This window comes from Neodiprion virginianus, chromosome 3, assembly GCF_021901495.1.
Source record: "Neodiprion virginianus isolate iyNeoVirg1 chromosome 3, iyNeoVirg1.1, whole genome shotgun sequence".
Lineage (NCBI taxonomy): Eukaryota > Metazoa > Arthropoda > Insecta > Hymenoptera > Diprionidae > Neodiprion > Neodiprion virginianus.
In genome coordinates, this window is record NC_060879.1 from 34,497,605 (window position 1) to 34,519,182 (window position 21,578).

The 21,578-nt window shown below is 44.7% G+C and overlaps 1 protein-coding gene across 2 annotated transcripts; it reads left to right on the forward strand.

The window, feature by feature from the left end:
• Positions 1 to 782: 782 nt before the first annotated feature.
• LOC124300319 (uncharacterized) lies at positions 783 to 21,569 on the forward strand. 2 transcript variants are annotated; one of them, XM_046754276.1, is made up of 14 exons: positions 783 to 1,194; positions 6,808 to 8,613; positions 10,117 to 10,360; positions 11,011 to 11,065; positions 14,003 to 14,284; positions 14,393 to 14,698; positions 16,436 to 16,851; positions 17,144 to 17,356; positions 17,684 to 18,049; positions 18,245 to 18,356; positions 18,454 to 18,854; positions 18,992 to 19,216; positions 19,324 to 19,666; positions 20,036 to 21,569. In XM_046754276.1, the coding sequence occupies exons 2-14, from the start codon at positions 6,810 to 6,812 to the stop codon at positions 20,282 to 20,284; spliced, it is 5,016 nt and encodes a 1,671-aa protein (XP_046610232.1). In that variant the 5' UTR covers positions 783 to 1,194; positions 6,808 to 6,809; the 3' UTR covers positions 20,285 to 21,569. The 2 variants fall into 2 exon arrangements, with proteins under 2 accessions (XP_046610232.1, XP_046610233.1); XM_046754277.1 differs by having other exon boundaries at positions 20,003 to 20,173.
• The last annotated feature ends 9 nt before the right edge of the window (positions 21,570 to 21,578 follow it).

The window sequence follows — 21,578 nt, forward strand, 5'->3', positions numbered from 1 at the left end:
TTTCAACTGGATACAAAGTTCCGGGACATCTGCAGACTATCTCCCTCGACCTCATCAAATTGCATGAAATCTTTTGGTATATCTAGAGGTGAGAAATGAAGCGTTTATCTAATGAGAAAAACAAGTCAAACTGCTCCATGTAGCTACGTATCTTTTCAGCGGTATAAAAAGAAAAATCACGGTATCCTAAGTGAAAATCCCCTGGAGAGGTTGTCAGTGACGCTCGTGTGATGAATTTCGCTTGTACTATGTCTTGTAACCGCAACTGTGCCGGAAATTTCCAGTTGATTTAACGGGCACCGGTCGTAGTCAAGAAATAATCACGAGATTGCCAGTCATCGATCGAACGACGTGATTATAGCTATAATACACGCTTGGATGGGCATTTAGTTTGAAGAACTATAAGCTAAGCTGTTTAGTGGAATTAAATCTTATCCTAAGAGGTTTGAAAAAATTAAAAACAGTTTGCAAACATGGAGTACGGCTTCTATTACGGATGGTGAGAATATTCCCTCTGGATTTAGCGATACAATGTTTCGAATTTGTCAGAACAAATTAGTGTTTTGTGAAATTTTGTAAGAAAAGCGGCAGTCAACACCTACTTTCGGAAGTGATCATTATCTGGGTCCTGGGTCAAGACATCTCACCTGGAGCTCCGGCCGATCAGGGACCGTGATATGGTGGGGGTAAGTCCCAGGGCCCGAAAGTTACATAAGCTTCGATTTCCCGCCCCTTGTCGTCAGTCACCAACCAGCCGTCGAGGTAGGCGCACATCTTGCGCTATAGTGTAACGACGGAAATTCCTTTTCCGCGATATCGATAAATCTTCGGTATCTTCGTCGTACATAAAAAGTGGTGCTCTATAAAAAGTGCTCTGGATTTTTCTACACGGGCCCCTCAAGGATTTTCAAATATCGTGCGCATTGAGACGTTATGAGACCGCAGTGTAATCTTCACCTCGAGTGCATGCTGTACTAGTACACTAAATTTGATAAAAGTGAATTACTACAGTTTATATGACACATGGGACGAGTGAGCATCACGCAGCTTCATATGGCTGAGGATGTATCTGAGTGACAAGCGCTTTGTTTATAATAAGTCATGACGGCAAAACTAACACGATTTTAACGATACCATCGGATTTCGGGAAGTAACAACAATTGGGCACTTTTCCGAGAACATCGTCCTTCATCGGTGAGTATACACCTTGATATCTTTCATTAATATTATACTGTATAATATAGGTACATGTCCTTGCTGATAGTTTCCTGCATCCTTTACTTGACAACAATATAAACAATTATTGACTAACAAATACTGTGTAAGACGCCAGTTCTAAATATTCCAAGAACAGAGGTTTGGTGGCGCAGCTTATAAGACATGTCATAGAAAGCGCGGAACACGACTCGAGCCGATTAATACTCAATTTGACGGCAATTCTGACACATTGCTACATGGATCCAATAATCCTTTGCAATGTGATTAATGTTGAGTCACTGAAGTTATCGACGGACACAATGGAATTCAAATTTCAAGGTAGCATATACGGCGCGAGCGAGTCATTAGGTATATTGAGTATGAAAATTGAAAAGGGTCGAAAGGATCAGCGATCCACGATGTGCATATGACCTGTGTTTGCGCTGCACATCTGTTATACGCGATTAGTTATCGTAATTGATTATCTTCCGTGAGTAGACGGCAACGTCTCAATCTATCGCTAATAGTTTTTGCAAATTGCAAATTGATCGAGTAACTCGAGAAAAAATTTCGGAACACTGAGGTCAAATATTTGGTGTATCGAATAGGCTAACTTACATTATAGGTGTGTGTGGTGGTGCGTATCGTACCTGCGCATAATCTGCTATGCGTGAATGAAAGGGGGTGACCTTTTTAATTCTATCGCGATATGGTAATCCGATGCGATCCAGAATTTTGCAACGATCCCACGGAAGGATACCGTATAGCACTCTAGGCACGGGCCTTTTTTATGCTAATCATTTCTCTTGCACCACGACATTTCAAGCGTAGTATGAATATGAATCCCTGTTGCGGATTTGCCTAGGTACCATCCTTTGTACCACGTCCGAAGTATAATATGGTTTGTATTTATTTTATTCTCAGTATTACTTTTTTAGTGCTATATATGTTGAGAGACCTGCAACAAAGTTGATCTGAAGTCAAAGCCGCTGTACCGCATTCATCCTCGTTTACTGAGTATCCGAAGCTGATGATATCCAATTTCAGAAATCACATCAAAGGAAGAGTGTTCCCAATTTCTCGAAATTCAGTTCCAGTGAAAACTCTTCGTACTTCTCTTATTACTTGCACCACTTTCTAGATATGAAAAGCATAAAGACATTATGGTACCCAGGTACGAAGGAACAAGATAATTCACTATTTCATGATAGTCCACCACGAATCTTCTTCAAAAATTATGAGTAAACTCTTTCCTCGGTATGACCAGAAAGTAACTTGAACAGTCCATTTTGCCTGAAGAGCATCGTCGATAACTTGAAAGGGTGGGTATTATACGCATCTCAGGATGAAGAAGAATGCTGAGTTAAGATCTGAAGAAGTCCAGGCAAGCCAGTTCGTTGGTGGCACGGGCGTCACCTTGGCACGAGCTAGACGTCACGAATGCTACTGGGATAAGCATACTTACCACTATCGTTTGCTTCCATCTGCAGTTTGAATCAAAAGAAAAAAAAAAGAAGAATGAGCGTGGAAGGTACACGTATACCTGGAGCAACGTTCGAAGGTCCACGAATCCTATACAAACTTTTCTCGTGCCAGAAGCAGTAGGAGGGAGTATATCCCGAATATTTACGGAGAGGCATATGGGTGTGGGTAACATGCAGTGAACTTCACCGAGTAGTCCAGAGCCGGCGAAAGCACGGTGCGCACATGCGTGATGAACGCGCAAGAAGCGTATAAGGGCCCGAAACGGAGTCCTGGCCAGGGACCGTCCGGGTCCTTTTAAATGCCCCAGACGTTGCACGGCGGGATTTTATTGTTTGGGCTTTATTTTCAGGTTCGTCTCAGCCGCGTATACTGCCTCCATACGAACGCCGGTTTCGTGTGCTCATCCACACACACGCACCTACAAGCGACGCCATGCACATGCATACACATCCGCGTGCTTTTGCGCATGTGGTGTATAAGCGCGCGAGAATAAGCATTATGGGAACTGAACTGGGGGGACAGGTGTGCTCCAAATATCGGTCTCGCGGTGTCTCCCCCTTACGAAAACTGAACTTAAACTTGGTGAATGCGTCTTTGATTATATTCGGTTACTGCAGGGCGCAGGGCGTAGGGCACAGAGCGGCCCCCTTACCTTGCCTCGCCCGTCACTGAGGACATGTCGCGGTACTATTCTAGAAAAAGAAATACGAAAAAGAAATTGCACCTTTCGAAAAGGTGCATGCGCCGGGGGTCAATCCAATATAAATCAGAACTTCTCCTCCGACGTGAGAGATGCGTTTGTGTGCCCTTCGTCATATACCTCAGGGCCCAGGTCGGTGTGAATGGAAAAAATTTTGGGACTCACGTACGTGTGCTGCTCGGCGGTTCCAAAGAGCTCGCAGGTATGGGCCCTGCCCTCCCCCCCTCCCCCTCCCCCTTCTTCTCCCTTCTTCTTTCAAGAATTCGATGTTCCTTGCTTCGGGCCCCTCGACTCCGGCTATCCTTCGAGGATGCCTCGGGACGGGACCCGGGGTCTGCAGGGGCTAGGTAGACGAAAACTGGTCGAGGGCTGCACATCCGAGGAAGAAAGAGATATACCGGCATCTTTGTAGAGGTATACGCATACCTATGCGCTGGGAAAAGCTCCTGTTGAAAATAACAATTTTAAGGGTATCGAAAATGGGTCTCTTGCCTTCTCTTACGCTTATAACTCAAAGCGTGTGGGGATACCTACATTGAGCCGGTATAAGGACCCCGACCGTTGTGTATAATAGTTCGCAGTACTTCTTTTTCGCAACGATTCGCCTCCTTTAACTCTCTCGTGCCTAACATTAACCGAACTATCATCATACCTTACACCCCGTTCGTACAGGAAGTTGCGGTATTTTCAGAGGGTAAAACGTCTGTGGAAACCCCTTGGTTTGTACTTGAAATAGCAGTTTCTCGTCCTCCTGGAATCCTTGAGTGAAATTATACCTATAAGTATATATTGCAACGTCACTCGGAGGATTAAAAACACTCACGGTCATTGCCCTTTTCTTTTCTTTATTGTCCAGTACTCGATAATTTATACTTACGTATATTCACGGGAATTAAATATTCTAATCCTCCCTGAAATACTAAGAAACCTTTCCTCTCATAGAAACACTGCATAGACTACTGTTACTCTCATCCTACGTTTAAATTGTTCCATTCGTAGTAGCTGGGTAATACCTAATTGTACTCGAGTAATAACGTACTCCAGTGTGGATGATACAACGGCATCGTTTTATGCCATGTGGCTGCTCCGGGGTGTACTCCAGGGGAACAATTAGGCTCTATGTGCACGTTACCTCGACTTGCGTGACATAATGTAGAAATGGCGTTGGCTATACCAAAGTCAGTCGTTAGCATAGCCCAATACGATGAAAACAAATCCGTCGCCGAGTAATTGCAAACTACTTTTGAAAATTCGAAGTGATCTACGAATGTGCCGCCAGACGATATATGTTTTCAGTAGGAAAAGAGGCACCCTTGTGGGGAGAACGTCGAGGAATAAACGTTGGCAGCGTTTATACATATAGATGCTTAAGAAGATATGCGGCTCTTCTGTTTGCCACTGTTTCAACTTTTGGGCCTCTTACCTCTTTCCGCTGTGGCAAGGGTACGCTGCTGTACAGGGACGCATGTCACGTACGTGTCGTGGTATGTGCGAGCTAAGGAGGACCTTTGAAGGGCCAGATGGGCCCGATACGTTCGTACCATATGGGCAGGTGCCAGTTCGTGTACGCGGAAAGCAGCGCGCACACCAGCTTAGAGCACATAACAAAAATGGGTCCTGGATGACGGTGGTGTGTACGGGACAGACAGTCAGACACGCGCGCGAACCATACCAACAGCTCCTATGTAAATGAATGCATTTTTATAATGGCCCACAATGCGAGCGCCCCCTTCAGGGACCGTTAAAAGTTAAAACCTGCTGCTGGATGCACTTTTTATTCCACTAAAGTGCAGTTGGACCCTGTGCGAAATTTGCTCTGTTCAATGAACAATCTTTTGCTCGGCAAACCGCGGCTGATGCTGCAATTGCACACCAATGAATCGTACACCTTCGAACCGCAGAGTTTTCAGGTACCTTTTGTCTCTCGATCAATCACTATTCACGTCTCTTTTGAATTGATATTCGATGTGAGAAAGTTCAATAATATTCGGGATTCTTGTTGTACTATATGAATACTTATGGTCACACACCGTGCAATGTACGAAGGCAAAGGCTCGAGGCGATGTTAGATATTAATTACTGCCAGGGCCAGCTGACGATTGTGTGAAATTCAAAGCGTTTTTGCTGGTGAAAATGTCGTTTATGCATTTTTCGGATACGAATATAACCATAATCGCGAAGTTAGATCTCTAGGCTTCAAGAATGCTTACAATTAGACACAGGAAATTACGTTGCTCAAAGTCTTACGCCTCATGGTCGTTATCGAAGCGTATTAAATTGTCGCTGAGAAAACGTGGTTTATGTCCACCTAGTGCAATAAAATGAGTATATCCATAGCCCGTATCCCGATTAGCAGTAGGAGAGACTGCACACCTGCCTATTTTACCCATGTACGTACCTTGGTGTGTCTATACTCTTCACTGAAGTGTTTTTCAATTTATGTTAATTCGACTGCCGTGGAGCGTGCCGCTAGCGGACGGTTTTGAATACGAAAGATTTATTGTAGTAATTTGTTAACAAGAAAAGTTGTCACGCTCCAGTCATCATCCGTATTTATAATATACTGTATATATCTGCATGTTACGCATAATGCATATAGTAGAACGTACAGCGTATGTCTCCGTGAGTAAACAACCACAATGAAAGTCTGCACCTCGGCCTTCAGACACTCTGCTGTTGCAGACGGAAGAAAGTTCACGGTCTCTTTTTTGCATGCACGGATAACGCACCTTGCGATGGTGCACGTTATAATTAAAGTTCCATGACCGGAAATCGGGTATTATATACTCTTACTCACTGCAGATAATTATACCAATCTTCAAAGGAAATGATTTCTTTCCTCTGATTTTTTTTATCCTTTTCGCAGCACTTAATTCTAATGGATTTTTTCATCATTTATCAAGCTGTTTGCGCGTAGAACTAATTCAAGACTGTAGCTATGCATCGAACGATTTCTTGGTTCGAATGAAAATTCTATGATGAAGATTAATATGTTCCGATATGTCCGTAACTTCCGTGGCTTAATACGTGGCAAGAATCATGCAGGTTCGCCTCAAAACATTATTAAATTGGCCACCGACCGGACGAGGGTCACTCCTGACAGGCCCGAAGTGCTAACTTGGAAAACCAACTCCGGTGCTTTATATCCCTACACCTGTTTCAGTATTTTTACATTTCCGTATTTCCCGTATGCCACAACAGGTGCCTACGCCTACCTGACTTGTATACAAACAGCACGTGTAGCATCCACCCAATCCCCATCATCCCCATCATCCGTCGTTAAAGATCCGGTGAATAAAGGAAAAGACTGTTTCTGTTCTCGGATAATCTGCCGCGTAACGACAATGAGTTATAAATTGATTTATTCGTCTCTGCGCCATGTTCCCATCCCTCCAGACTATAGCCAGGATTGGTTTTTGTTGCAGAAATGCTGAAGTGGACCGTGTCCCGATCTCTCTCGACGGCGAGTTCGACGCCCCACGGTCCCCCGCAGCCAAACCGGACCCGACGACCTTTCGGTGACCTGTCAAACACTCCCCCCACTCCTCGGTCCCAGACTCAGGCCCAGGTTAATCCGATTCGTTCGACGCCTGCGCGCAGGCGAAGATGCCGAAGCCACGGAAGCGACCTGCGCGCTTACTTTCAAACTACGAAGCCGAACCTGCGTTCGGCGAAGCGACAGTCGATGTCTCGAGCGAATGGGAGGACCGAGAATTTTGAGAGCTTTTATCAGAGCACCCCGCGCGTCGACGCCGACATAGGGCCGTTGACTTTGGGCCCGGAAACGGTCGCCGGAAGGCGGACCGTCGCCATGACGCTTCCGGCAAACCCCAGCCTCTTAGCAGCCGCTGGCACGACGCTGCGAACCAACGCGGAACTCCCGCAGAACCTGATGAACGAGGCTAGGGTCAATCTGCAGTCCCACGTGTCCGACTTCTTTCAGCAAATCGCCGTCGCCGCTAGTCCCGAAGACATGATGGAGGCTGACCCCGTCGTCCCTCTGACCAAGAGTCGAATTTATTCGCAAAACTGTGAAATACGCAGGGTCAAATTGTCCGGAGACTTCTGCCGCACCCCTCACGTTCCCAAACTTGCGAAAATAACCAAGCTCCACAACCGCTGCCGGACTCCCTACCACACCAAGGCTCCAGGTACATCCAGGAGTCCCTTCAAGTCCAAGGATCCATCGACCGTTGGTCAGACTCCGCTTGTAGTCAGGTTGAACCACCTCAACCTGCACCAAGACCTCGCCGTGAAGTTTGAAAACGTGGACAACACGGTGACGGAGGTACTGCACAAGGAGCAGGAGGCGAGCAGTGCGGTCGTCGGCAAGTCGGTGGCGGAAATTCTCGCCTCTGATGAAACTGAAAGATGTATTGCCCGAGAGGGTCGACCCAGTCCCGTCGCCTCGACTAACCCCAGGAATTCGTTATATGAATGCGGAAAGGACCGACGGGAATTCGTCGCTGAGCCACCGGAGATGAGGCAGAAAGTTGAGAGCCCAGGCGAGTCGATGGAGACCGAAGAGAACGTCTACGAGACGATCGAGGATGTTTGCAAAATCGACGAACCTGTTGCCGACCACAACGACAGCTCCGTATCCTCGGCCAGTCAACTCCTCGAGGATCCTTCGCCGATGTCCTGGGCGGCCGCATCGCCCCTCGATTTCGACGGGCAATTCACCCTGAGGAGGCAGCGCGGTATTCGCCGGAAAAGGACTGGCCAACAGCGCGACCTTCAAGACGCGGATTCGACCTTCTTCGGGGCGAGACGAAAACGCGCCAAGAGACGATCGTCGAGTTTGAGCCCGCAGAAGAGCGCAGTTCCATTTCGCGAAGCGAGTCCTACACGGTTCATTTGCGAGGCTGTGAACCTCGAGGTGAACAAATGCGTCCTTGAAACCAACCTCGACGCCTCTTGCGAGGCCCGAACTGCTTGCATTGGCAAACAGTCCTTTTGCCCGAGTATCGAAGAGCGGAAGACCGAGGATTCCAGTTCGCGAAAAACCTTGTACTGGGACCTCGACAGCCCAAAGTCCTCGATGACCGACGATTTTCACAGCTCAAAGTCGTTCTTAACTTCGGTTTCCGTCACCCCAGAAGCACCCCTCGTAGCCACGGTCAGAAGATGCTTGAAGTATAGTCCCGAGGGGGAAATTTATCAGCCATGCAGTTCTCGAGGGTCGATTGAAGTCGAGTTATCCACCCAGGGTGATCACATACGAGTTCGCGGTAAGTTCGTTTCACCTCTCGACTGTACGATTTTATTACCGGACAGACATTTCATCCGACTTTCCCTTTTTTCCTACGCATTCGAACGAAGTTAAAGTTAGAGCGTGATGTCTCTCCGACCGATTTACAAGTAAAGTGTATGATTCGAAGATGCGACCTTACAGCTTTCTCGATCATCTTTCCAACGGATATTTGTCCCTTTTTTCGTGAATTTCGATTTCGAACTTGGTCGAGAATTGTCACCGGGTTCCCTGACCTGAGAAGACGTACCTGGTCGAAGGACTGAGCATGCGTCGGTTTGTTCTGAGAGGGTTGAAGTGAGGTCTATACGCGATGTGCCAGTAACCCAAAGACCTTTGCGGCATTCAAATATTCGGTCAGCGGGCTTGTCATTGATTAAAAACTGGCCTATCTCGCGTTAGTATAGTAACCGAATCTCGCAGTGATTAGTCCAAGTCCCGTTTTCACCAGCTTCGGTATTTCCAAGGGTTGATACACACGGCCGTCTCATCCGCAGCTACGTTCGCTCGGGTCAGACCGTCCATTTGTATACGTACAAGTACATACATAGGTATAGAGACAGAGGAATCTGCACCTGTATCGATAGTAGCGATGAAGTAGGCATAGATTTCAGCTCCGTGACGTACATACCTACCAGTGATATACATACCTATATATATGCGTGTGTGCGCTCATCCCTCGTCATCGTCGCAATCGGGATGCGGGTAAGAATCTCCTCATAGCATCCGAGTGGATCCATTCGCGAGATATTTCGAGGGTTCTTTAGACAGTCAGAGCGATTAACGCTCACGAGATGTCAATAAACGACTGACAACGAACCTCCCACCGGAAAATCTTCCATTCAAGAATGTCTGCGTACGAAACTGAGTTGATTTACCCGGAAAGAATCGTCTCACAATCAGCTGCAGGCTTGTAAACTTTTGATGTTGTTGATTTTATCTCGTGAGAATTTTGACGGGACCGTATCTCTTCCAGAATTCATCCAGACTTATACCTACTCCTCTAGGTATTCGCCTATGGTTGCCAACTTTGCGTGTCTACGGACACGACAGTGACCGAGTTTTCGGATTTGCGGGGGTGAAAATTGGACGGAATCCAAGAAGAGCATTGTTTCCATTGCTCCGACCAGAATCTCGAATCTTTATTATGTTCGTGACGGTGTTGGCCATCTTGGGCAAGAATGGCGGCAATTTTTATTAGAAGAATTCGAGGAAAACAAGCGGTGATAAAATCGTTTTTATCTCGGTATATCGCATTTGGATGTAATCAATTCTCATTCCCGAACGAACGTCAAGTCGAACCCTTCTTCGGAGACAACGAAACGGGAATGAGGCGGCAGATTTTCGTTAATCCGTTCTAAGTTCGAAAAGAGAGTAAAAAATTCGTCGACCGTATATAGCAATCAAAATCCACGGCTGGATTGATCATCCGATGTATAATCCGAGCGTGTATTTTTTTTCGGTACGTTCTGTGCCAATGCAGTGATAAGGTGCAAGGATTTGAAGAGAGCCTACGAAGGGTCTGTCCATGCCTACGTGAAAGCAACGCTTAGGAAGTCCGACGGGGAGATAAACGCGGTGAAACGGACAGCCGTCCACAGGGCAACGCCAAACCCAATCTTCAACGAGACCCTGATACTACCCTGGACCAACAACAACAACAACAATTCACCTGCGAAATCGGCCACCCTGGATATTGCTGTTTGGCACAGGGATCGCAGAGTGAGGTGAGTGACGAGGATCTCATCCTTCTTCCTTTCAAGCAGCTTTAAGCTCTCGCTCAAGATCGCCAATTCGTGAATTGACCTGCAACGTTGATGCAAATTGAAAATTTTTCGACGGAAAACTCCTCGAGCAGCATTTTCTTGGGGGACATTTCTTTTTCAATCACATGAGTGTAAAAAGCGAAGGAAAGGGCGAAGACGAGGCATGATTTTGAGAGCCCGAAATTTCCGAAAGCTCCGGCTCGCCACGGCAGGAGGGGGGAATCGATGCAAGTGACGCAGGCGCCCCAGGATCGCGGGCTCCACGTGCGCCTCAACGGCGTCACGACGTCGGGCGTCGTGACGTCGTTTACGGCTGCAACGGGTGCAAGTTTTTCCGGATTCACAAACAAAAGTTGAAGCACATAACGGGCGGGTGACGACGCGGTCGGCAAGACCGTTTTTCACGAATACACATACCGACGCCTATCTGCACACAGGTATATAAGGATATGTATACATGCACTATGTACCTGTATGCATAGACCCGCGTATGCATACCTATGTACAGATTCATACCCGCGTGAAATTTCATGCGCGCATAGCGCCATGAATACGAGACAAAAGTACAAAGAGCCGTATTTAAATGTTCACCGTTTGTCTGGTTGTTTCAGGCGCAGTGAACTCCTGGGCTGTATGACTCTACCCCTGCCTTTATCTCAGGACAAGGTAAACATCTTTCAATTTTTCAAACAAAAGACTCCGTTTATTCCCATCTTTTCAATTTCTCAGCTATTTTTAACGCCACGAGTTAGTGAATCTAGGGTGCGTCTTGTAACTGATGGGAATATTCTGAGGAATATCCTGATTACACGTTACACGTTATCGTTACTTGGGGAAACGATGGATTCGAATGACGTTTTTCGGACTACAGATTGAAATCAAAATTAGAAATCGTACGCAGTGAAGTCTCTGAAAAGTTATTCTCGGAAGCTTCTTTATCGTTTGCACAATTTCCCTTGTTAGTCTGGCCTCCTTTACAGTTTGAAAATTGTTCAAGGAGAGCTGATAAGTCTGACGTAGAGTGTCCATCACGTTTTTGTATTCGAAGTAAGAAACTTGCTGTTTTGTTGCAGTATATCTTGACCAGTCAGACTGTTCGCAGTTTCCCCGTTTGTCTTGTGAGACACAGTTGGTTCGTTCTGCAGTGAGATGCAACTAAATTGCAGTAGATAGCCGAATGACAGTATCGTGGTGAATTGTTCCGTACGTAGAGGAATTCGCGTAATTTTCAGACATTCCTGTATATGCAGGAGACGTACCAGCTAGTTGCACGGACTTGTGGACCAATAATCGATACCAACTAACGCTGATCTGATCGTTAAGTGGAATAGCTGAATATCTTCGAGCTGTAAACGCGCCGAGTGAGCCGTGATGTATGACCTACGCGGCTACGCGTATGCCATTATTTTAACGTTTGCAATACAAACAAGTCCCCAGGAGCCCTCGCCGCGAACTCGGGTTCAATACTATAATATTCTTCACCCCCGGGGTCCCTTTTACAACTGAACAATGTCACCCCGTATCACGTGTTATACCTATAGGTGTAAAAGCTTCGATGCGACGGCGATGGTATAATCGTATTGCACACAACCCCATATCCGCTTGCCGGTAAACACTTCCGCCTCAATTAAATTCTCCCGCTCGCACAATGCCCAATCGTAATTATAATTTACCAATCAGAAATTATAAAGCTTGTTATGCGGCCACGTGGCGCAAGCAGAGCCGAGAAGACTTCGCGTCTATTCTTGCGTGTTTTCTACACGCATACATGGATAAATGTTGAAGGCATATTATACATGCGTGAATATTATGTATAATGTAATAAGAGAAATGGAAGTGCATTGTAGACGCTCGTGATGGCCAGGTGCGTGAAGGACAGGAAAGAGGGACAAGAAAACCGAGGGAGTCGATGTGCCCTTACAATTTCACCCCCGCGTCTCTCTCGCCTTTTGAGACCTTATTCTTAGCTCAATTTTTTTATTTTTTTATTTTAGTTTTTTTATTCATCCACTGCTTTTGCTTTTACGCTTCTCCGTTATGCATTCGTTTCCTTCTACTATTTAATTCACTTATAAACATCATAGAGGCTGGAAGTTGGTATCAAGTTCTGCAGTTCTATTTTTATATCCATTGTGCCAAGCGTATTGTCGCGGTGTTAAACGCGATGAATAATTAATTTCAGACCGAGGAGGGTTGTTATATAGGAAAGTCTTGAGTTATTTCTTTCTCTTTTTTTATATCCATTTGAAATGTCATGAATCACCTTGAGAGCAGGCATACATTGATCGTTATGCCCAGATATTATATTTCTTATCGCGAGAGTAAAGAAAGAAAATATGAGGGGGAAAAGGAAAGGCGAAATTCATTTCTCGCGAGGTGTCCGCTTTTCTACGGCCCTGACCCTGCAATACTTACCTTAGACCTCCCTCTCCTTCCAAGCTTCAGCCCCATTTTAGCCCACGATAAGCTCGCGAATGTTATCGGGTGACTAGTCGTGCCGAGGCGACGGTGAGGAACGTCTAGAACGCGCAGCCAACGAAGTGTCGTGATTATACGGAATTTGATAGTTTTTAACAAGCTGTGTAGCGAATTAATCTACGACGTGAATAACGTCGCTATGAGTTTTTTTTTTTTTTTTTTGCCGTGTCGTTAATTGCATCAACGGTTTTTAACGCGACACAATTTTTTTCTCAAGGGTTCCCGGGTTTCCCGAAAGCAATTGCAGTCGGTATCAATGCCACTTAAGTCACGTGAGATGTAAACAGTGAGCTTTGTATTAAATTCCTACGACTTCTTCCCCACACGTAAGGTCAAGGCGGAAAGGATTTGTCGGTCAATGCGGCTGTGCATTTAATTTCCACTCGCATCCATTCAGTTCCCGTTCGCTGAGTGATTTGGAAAAAAATTTGTTCTAACGATATCGCAAGCCGTAATTGTGCCCATCAGTGAAGGAAGTAAAACTCGCGTTTGCTTTAATAATTAAAATTCAACCGAGCAATGATCATCGTTGCGATATATTGCGTGGTGTTTTTAGTTGCTGGTGTTCTCCTGAAACTTTTCACCTGCTGCTAAGAAGAATTCAACACTAATGCGAGTCAAATTTTCCTTACCGGTAATTCTCGAACTACATACGATCAATTTCACTGTAAAATTTTAGTTTTTACGATCATATTGGTCCGAAAACGGTGCAGCGTTTCAAGAAATTTCCCCAAGTTCAGGTAATGAAAAAAAGTGCTCCAACTGGTTTGTATTGTTCTTCGTCTAAAACTCCACTTTGAATATTTGTCTTTCGTCATTGGATGGATAGAGAAATGTGCAAAAAGTGTTCGACGGATTTTTTACACTGTGAACACAAAAACCAGTATCTTTTCAATGGCGTTTTTATGCATACGTTTTTGACGGTTTCTCATATAATCTTGCAGTGGTTTTATATTCAAGTGGCGTTGCAAACTATGCAATTAAATTAAAATCAATCAAGATTCGGTCTATGCAGTAAGACGGAACGTTCGGAGTACCAATTGGATTATTCTCGATTGTTCCTCTGTCGTCGTTGAGCTGGTTTAAATTTCTAATCCGAGCTGCTTACGGTTATTGGTTGTGCAGGAGGCAACATGGCACCCCCTAGAAGTTGGGTCAGGACGAAATTCGAGCACTCCCTACTCAGGAGTAACCCAAGACTGCGGAGTAACGCTGCCAGTAGCAAAAGAAGGAGATCCAGATAACAATAACAGCGGATCTGAGGATCTGACGTACCTGAGGCACCTGGAGCTGGAACCGCTGGATCCGTTAACTGGTCAACCTCTTCATCCAGGTTTCGCTGCGCGGGGCGGTAAAACGCCCTGCACAACGACGAGGAAGATGACGAGGCCGAGCACAAGCCAGCAGGTGAACATAGCGATATTACCAACGGAGACAAACATTTTGACGTAATGTCACGCCGACAGCCTTCAAGACGACGAATTTCTTTTAATTAAAAGTTTGTTTACTCCTCAGCAAGTACCCTGGGGATTCTCGCTGAGCTGGGGAAAACCGCCAAAAGTCGAACGCGTGGATAACGGAAGTCCTGCTGAGAGAGCCGGCCTGAGATCCGGCGATTACGTGGTCTTTATTGAGACGACGAACGTCGTTACGAAACCAAGGGAGGAAATACTCGCCCTTATTCAGAGAGCAACGAACCAGTTATTACTCGAAGTGTACAGAAAAGGCGGCGTGCAAACTCCGCACAGGCGAAGCACCGTCATTCTTCAGGGTCCGATTCCAGTCAGCAATCTTCCGCACACAGTCACTTTCACCGCAGAGGTCGGTACGGGGGTTCTGGTCTGAAGTCGACTCAAGCGAATCGAATCATTTTCATCCCCCCTCCCCATCATCCGCCGTACTCATTTTTATCCCTTGTTATTCCCCACTGCCACAAGAAGCACGCCCAGCGTTCCAACCCTAAACGAGGATCCCCACCACCCTCATAAAAATCGTAGGGAAAGATATCGCGCGGGGAAATTTTTTATAAATACCGCGAAGAAAAGATTCAAATCACCGAAGGCCGCAGTAAGGCTTAGCTCTTGTGCTAGCTGTGTACTTTTCGCCCAGACGTATTCAGGGTCGATGTCTACGTATCCTTTAGCGTGAAAGATATGTGATATACAATTAAAGCTGTAACGATATAGGTAATTAGTGAGATCAACAAAGTGACAATCGTGGTAACGATTCGGTGATATTAATTTCATTGTTTGACAATGTTTTTCTCACTCAGCCATCGGCTGGATCATTTATTTCACATCGATTATCCGGCACGTTTTCACGACATTCGTCGCATATATCACAATACTTACGCACGAGGTATAAGCCCTTGAAAATAATTTACGAATTTTAGAAAATTCTCATGGGCACTGTTTTCCGCAGCCGTTGTCATTTGATATTATGTTATATTATTATTATTACTATTATTATTATTTTACAATTATTATTGTAACTATTATTATTACTATTATTATTATTATTATTGCTATCACTGTGGCTATCATTATCATTACCAGTTATCATCATTATTAATTGATATTATTAAAACTGTCGAGGACACATTTTAGTTACGATTATTTATTTTTCATGTTGACTGATGCTTGTCAAAATTTTATGAGCGCTATTATACGTTGTATTTTATAAATTATTCCTGAAATTTGTCATATTATACAATTATTGTGCATCTCATTGGTTGATTTTCGACTTTTATGTTATTTTGAGCATGTGATCTGTGCACGCGTAAAACGCGCTACTGGTATATTAGAATACGCATTTGAAATCATATATACATACGAGTATACCGTACCGAACAAACATTAGACTGCATTATAAGTGATGAGTTGTAAAAGTGTAGTTACGTTTTATACTTGGATTTTTTTTCTTTTCGTTGTTGTAAACAAGTTTTATTTAAAATCCGAAGTTTTGCGTTCATTTATTGCCGATATATACCACCTCCTCCATCCACTTTTTATCACTCGGACGATACCGTATCGGTGCCTCGCATTATTCGATCGATCCTCTGCCGCGGCTGCACGGATTTACCACATCGATGTGATGCAAATTGAAACTGTATAATTGTACCTTCACCGAATCAATTTAATTGTCGTACGCACACTACACACAGATTATTAAAATATTCAATTCACTGCATGGCTTGCGTGCCAAGTGGTAAACTCTTAAAAATACACTCCAACAGAGAGTCACTTGGTATAAAAATTCCGTGTGGTGGTTACAGGGATATCAAATTAATGTGATATAAAATAACTTTTGCGAAAAAATTAGCAGCGTAAAGTGAATCGTATCTTTCTTATACTCGTATCTTGAATTTTCAATTGCCACCACGCGAAATTATACATTTACAACTAAATGAACATGCCACGTGTCTGTGTGATCATTGTCGGATCAATCTTCAAACGTGGTGCGAATTTTTTTTTTTTTTTTTTTGTGTCGAGTCTGCCGGAAAAGTATGCGAAATCGGTTTCTAGACGAGTTTGTACAGATTTTTTTTTACGTGCTCAGGCCTTCCCTAACTTGGCGCCAGACGCACCCCCCGAAGAGGAACTGGTGATTCGAGAGACTCGGTATAGCAGCTGCCTAAAAAGCGGTCACACGAGATTCACGGTTCCGTTGTCCGAGCGCAAAGATATACTCTCTTCAGCCGACCATCTGATCCTCTTTCAAAACTTGGACGAGCTTCTGAAATTGTCCGAGGAAATTCAGGAGGCTGGTGGAGGCCTGGAGTGCTATTTGTCTAAAGTTCCTAGAATCACAGCCGCGTACAGGAGGTATTTGAGCGGCTTGCAGAGGGCGTGTTGCCTCCTGGTTGCACTCAGACGCAATACTGCCTTTGCAAGGCTCGCCTGTGAGCCTGCGGTACCTCAAAAAAGGCGACCGGATCTTACTGGAGTCCTACTTCTTCCGTTGGAGCATTACAGGTATGCGGATTGGGATTCAAAAATTAACTGAAAGGTACGGTGAATCTGGGGAAAGTGGCTAAGCGAGCTTCCGAGCTCAGTTTCCCAATAGAACTCGGAATCGAATCGTGTCTTTGAAATTCTTCAAAGTTTGCAGAAATTTTTGACGCATGATTTTAACTGATTTCGTTAGATATTTGAAGCACGTGTTTCACTTCACATTGCCACTTTGTACGATGATTCCATCCATGGCCAGGAACCACCATCGGTATAAAAGATATCCATAAATCTGTATCGAATGGTTGTTTTACAGAGAAATGACGAGACTAGTGAGCTTGGCGTGTTCAAAAAACTGTAGAGAAGCTAGAGACTTGGCTCAGGGATACAGAGAAGCAACGGCTAACGCTGGTGTAATGGAACCCCCGCGGGATACCGGAAGGCCTTTGTTAAGCCTGCAGGAAGTTGAGTCCAGGCTAGTTTTTGCCCGGTGTAAACCGTTCACCTTAGCGATGCCGGGCAGGCAATGGTGAGTAAGACGCAAAATCACGGTTCATAAAATAAGAGCGAGATTAGTTTGAGTATCTCGATTTTTTTCTAAGATCGAAAGTGATATTTTTATAGTACTGGTTGCGTTGGAACTGCGTTTTCAGTTAAAAAGGAGTTCCAAACTCCCGTTTTATCTAATCTATAATTATATCGAATGCTGCAATAACCGTTTGATCAGTTTAGATTCATCCGTGATAGATATCGCAGTAAAGATGACGTGGCATGGAATTCTGTGAAAATAGAACTTTCTCATAGAACAATCATGTGAAAAGCAATGACGTTATGCGAGTTTTTATTTCCCGTGTAGGTTGTTCGGGGGTGCCTTAGCTAAGGTAGAGGGCCGAGCTCGTTTGCAACCATCCTGGGCGCTGCTGTTGACCGATCTCCTAGTCTTCGCCAGGGTATCCCGTGATCGAGTTTTGTTTGTGACCGAGGAACCACTCAGATTGGCGGACATAGCTGAAGCCTGTTTCACGATCCGAAAACGACCCACGGAGTTCAGATTACAGGTTGCAGTATCGCCAGGAGGTCTTTCTGGTGATAATGGAAACTTGGAGAGTAGTCACAGCGGTGGTTGTAGTCCTCACGGTAGACCCAGGAGAAAAGTGTTAATTTTGAGAACACCGAGTCCGGAACTAAAAGCTGTGTGGCATAATCTTCTTCAAAGGCAAATGTAAGTTAAATATGAGTATGGATATTGAAAAACTTGCGATTAAGGTCCCTGACCAAAGTATTAACGCATATATGAGAATATCTATTTTACTTAATTTGAAATGCATTTTGCGGTTTCCACTCTCTTTTTCACTTGCCTAAGGAGTTTCGTTTTTTACCGTTGAATTTGAATTAATCTTATTTTGTTGTATTTTAGAATTTATGTAAATACAGGCTGCGGAGGTACACCAGACATTGTCAGCCCCGTAGACAGTCCTACTACTGTAAGCAATTTCACTACCGCAAGAGAATCAGTCGGAAGTCGTCAGGTGTGTGGATTAGAGTAACATTTTTCATACCTATTTCTATACACCCAAGTGACGATGAAATATTATTAAACGCCTCGGATTAACGTTGGATTTTTAGGTACAAATGGGGAACCAAAAAGTGGACGAAGAAACCGAACGATCCGGTGAAAGTTTAGATACGATTTTGAAAAATTCCACCAACAACCACAACCATCTTGCCCAATGGGTTCGCAATTCTCATCAGATCCCGCCGCCGGATACTGAAGGGCCTCTGGAAGAGTGGACCCTCGAGGAGTTGGTTGCGAGAACCCCGAAAGAAAGCAATTCGAGACAGAGTCACGATGTCACGTCCGAGGAAATCGTCACGGTTAATTCAGACGCCGAGCAACAAAGCACAGCGTCAAGTGCCAGTCTGAGTACAATCAGGTCAAGTAGTCTGACAGGGAAAAAGACCGGCAACCACGTTACGATAAGAGAAAATTCTTCCGGGTCTGTGAATATTTGCAGAAGATGCCACAGGTGAGTCATTAACATCGACTTGTACGATCGTGTACAAAGGCATCGACAGGCACTCGAATGAAGGAGGAAACATTTGTAATGAAATTTGGTTTACTCTTGGACAAGTTTTATACTGTTGATGAGGGGGCTTGTTTCAGGTCCGGATGTCCGACTCCGCCTCTACCCAGGGATCCATTCTCACCGTTACCTCCAAAAATATCCGTGCTACCACCGACTCCAGACTTGTGTACTAGGCACAGATTACACAACGGGATACACGATAGTCGAACAAACAGTCCAAACTGCACACCTGCCGATGGAAACACGGAGGATGGCAGCGAGGACGATTTAGACTGTGACGGTGACGGTGATCTTCCGTACAGGTAGCGTTGAAGGTCACGTTAAATAACATAAGCAAAACTCGGAACCGAAGGGAAAAAGTCGGAGGAAGCGGTGAATCCGTTTGAAATTCAACGCGTTTTGCTTGCAGAACATTGAGAAGGTTTGGAACAATGAGCAGTTTGGACCAGGACGACGACCTGGATGACCAGCCGGACGATGACAATCAAGACATGGAATCACCCCCGTCTGGTCTGAGAGCCTGGACGGCAAGAGCGAGCAGTTACGTAGTGAGTAAAATGGCACTGCTCGAACAATTGGGTGAAGTTGTTGGGGGTCACCTTTTACATCCCCCCGTCCCACCTGAGAGGACGGAGTTTTCGCTAGACCCAAACGACGAGGAGGGTACCACGTCGGGAGCGACGTCAGGCGACGATATTTGGGGTACGCCGACCTCCGGGGGTCCCGACGACGAGAGCTTTCCAACAAGTCCGGTAAGAATGTTTCCCGAGAGTGACGAAAGACACCAAATGTTCGAACGGCGCAAACTTGATGCACGGCGTGTGGTTGTGCAGATTTTTAACCGCTGATACGGCGATCTTCGCGCCATGTTTTTGAAAATATTCTATACGAGATATTTTCATTTGTACGAATTTAATTTTTTCTCTCTCCTCAAATTGCTGTAGTATGATTTGAGGATTTGTTGGAACGAATTTTTATAACTAACACGGAGTTTGTACCTTTCGAGTGGGGGCTAATATCAATAATAGCTTCTAAGCTTCGCACGCTTTGGCCTACTGCATGACTATGCTTGCCCTCTGTTTGCAAAGAATCACTAGCCGAGCTGTGACTGACTTCCCTAGCCACCGTCTTCTACCGTCAATACCATTGCCTCTGGGGAAGACAACTACGGTCTTAACCTATCGATGGATGATGATCAGGACTTGGATTCCGAAGGGAGAGATGGAATTCCGGCGATAAATATGGACCAGCTTCTAACTGGGGGCAGCGTTATTTCTTTGCGGTGTCCTATCGCGAGAAGAAGACTGGAACCTCTACTCGAAGAAGAAGACTCCCCTGAAAGCGGAAAACAGCCAGTTGGGTGGTGGTGACAACGATTAAAGGCTGATTCAGGAGTTCAGGCCTTGCAAACTATCGATTCTAACAGAGACATGACCCAGAGAGAATTGAATTTTGCAAAGTTAAGCCGCGAGGATGTAGAGTTTAAGAGGAAGATATTAGACTTACACAGGAAACTGTCATACGTCGACGATGGCAGGGGAAGTTCAGGGTCACCGTCCAAAAATCAAGATTCGAACTACCAAGAACGATTAGAAGCAATATCGACGACAATGAAGATTTCGGTTGGTCACACCGAATCCAAAGAGAATTCTGAACGTGAGCAGGGTTCTTTGACACAAACGACGTGCGCGGATGAAGAGCGAAAGTCCGAACAATTGTCAACAGGAAATTCGACAAATGGTCAATCTGCGGAATTTGGGATACCATTGAAAGGTGATCAATGTGATTTAGACATTCAAGGATCTGCGTCGTCAGAGGCCAGTTTCCTAAATCATTCGATAATTAGAAGACGAAGTATGAAGCTCTTGAGCTTTTTAAGCGGCAAATCGTCCGAAAAATCCCAAGAAGAACGCGCAGCTAAGCTACTGAAGATGTACATGCCAGTGGAGAAGGAAACTAGACAACAAAATACGATATCTATTCACCATACGTCCAGGGATAGAAGGTTTTGGAAATTAAGAAACCGTCGAAGATCCAGCTCTGCGTGAAATGTACAGAAAGTTTGTTAAATATTCTCTAATCGTTGTCTCTCCATGAATAGGCCTTCCAAGATGTTCGTGTTATTAAAGTTTTATGAATTTTACAAGTATCGATTAAGGATCTCAAATTGTTTTCTTAGAATTTAGAGACTATTAATGCATATAGTTAACGAAATAGAAATCTCCCTAGTCTTACGATATTCCGACATAAGTAAAGTTCATTGTTATTCCTCATAAAAATATATTACGGAGATTCAAACGGGTCATCACGTCGCGGTAGTGTATGCTTGACGATAAACAATATGAATTTCATTAAAACGTCTTTAAAAGTCGTATATCAGGGCCTAGCATTATTGTTCTAAACTTAGTCATAAGAGGATCTTTTATTTGCAGCTGCGGAATCGTCATAGTATTAATTTCAATCTACCGTATAGTCAATTTAGGTCCGCACGACTGACCCAATGCAGCACATACGTCCTCAACTGCATTGTGCTCGAATGTATTAGAAAATTCAAATAAAACATTCTAACAAAAGATAATTATTACTATTGATAGTAGTTTGTGAAAAGCTGTACGATAGACGGCAAAATGCAAATAAATTATATTATTTGTTCAAGAGTAGGTA

Bases quoted from the DNA above. Each gene is read 5' to 3' on its own strand.
- LOC124300319 (XM_046754276.1), top strand. From the start codon at position 6,810: ATGCTGAAGTGGACCGTGTCCCGATCTCTCTCGACGGCGAGTTCGACG. The intron at 8,614-10,116 runs GTAAGTTCGTTT...GTGCCAATGCAG, and splicing joins TGATCACATACGAGTTCGCG to TGATAAGGTGCAAGGATTTG. The intron at 19,217-19,323 runs GTAGCGTTGAAG...TTTTGCTTGCAG, and splicing joins GACGGTGATCTTCCGTACAG to AACATTGAGAAGGTTTGGAA.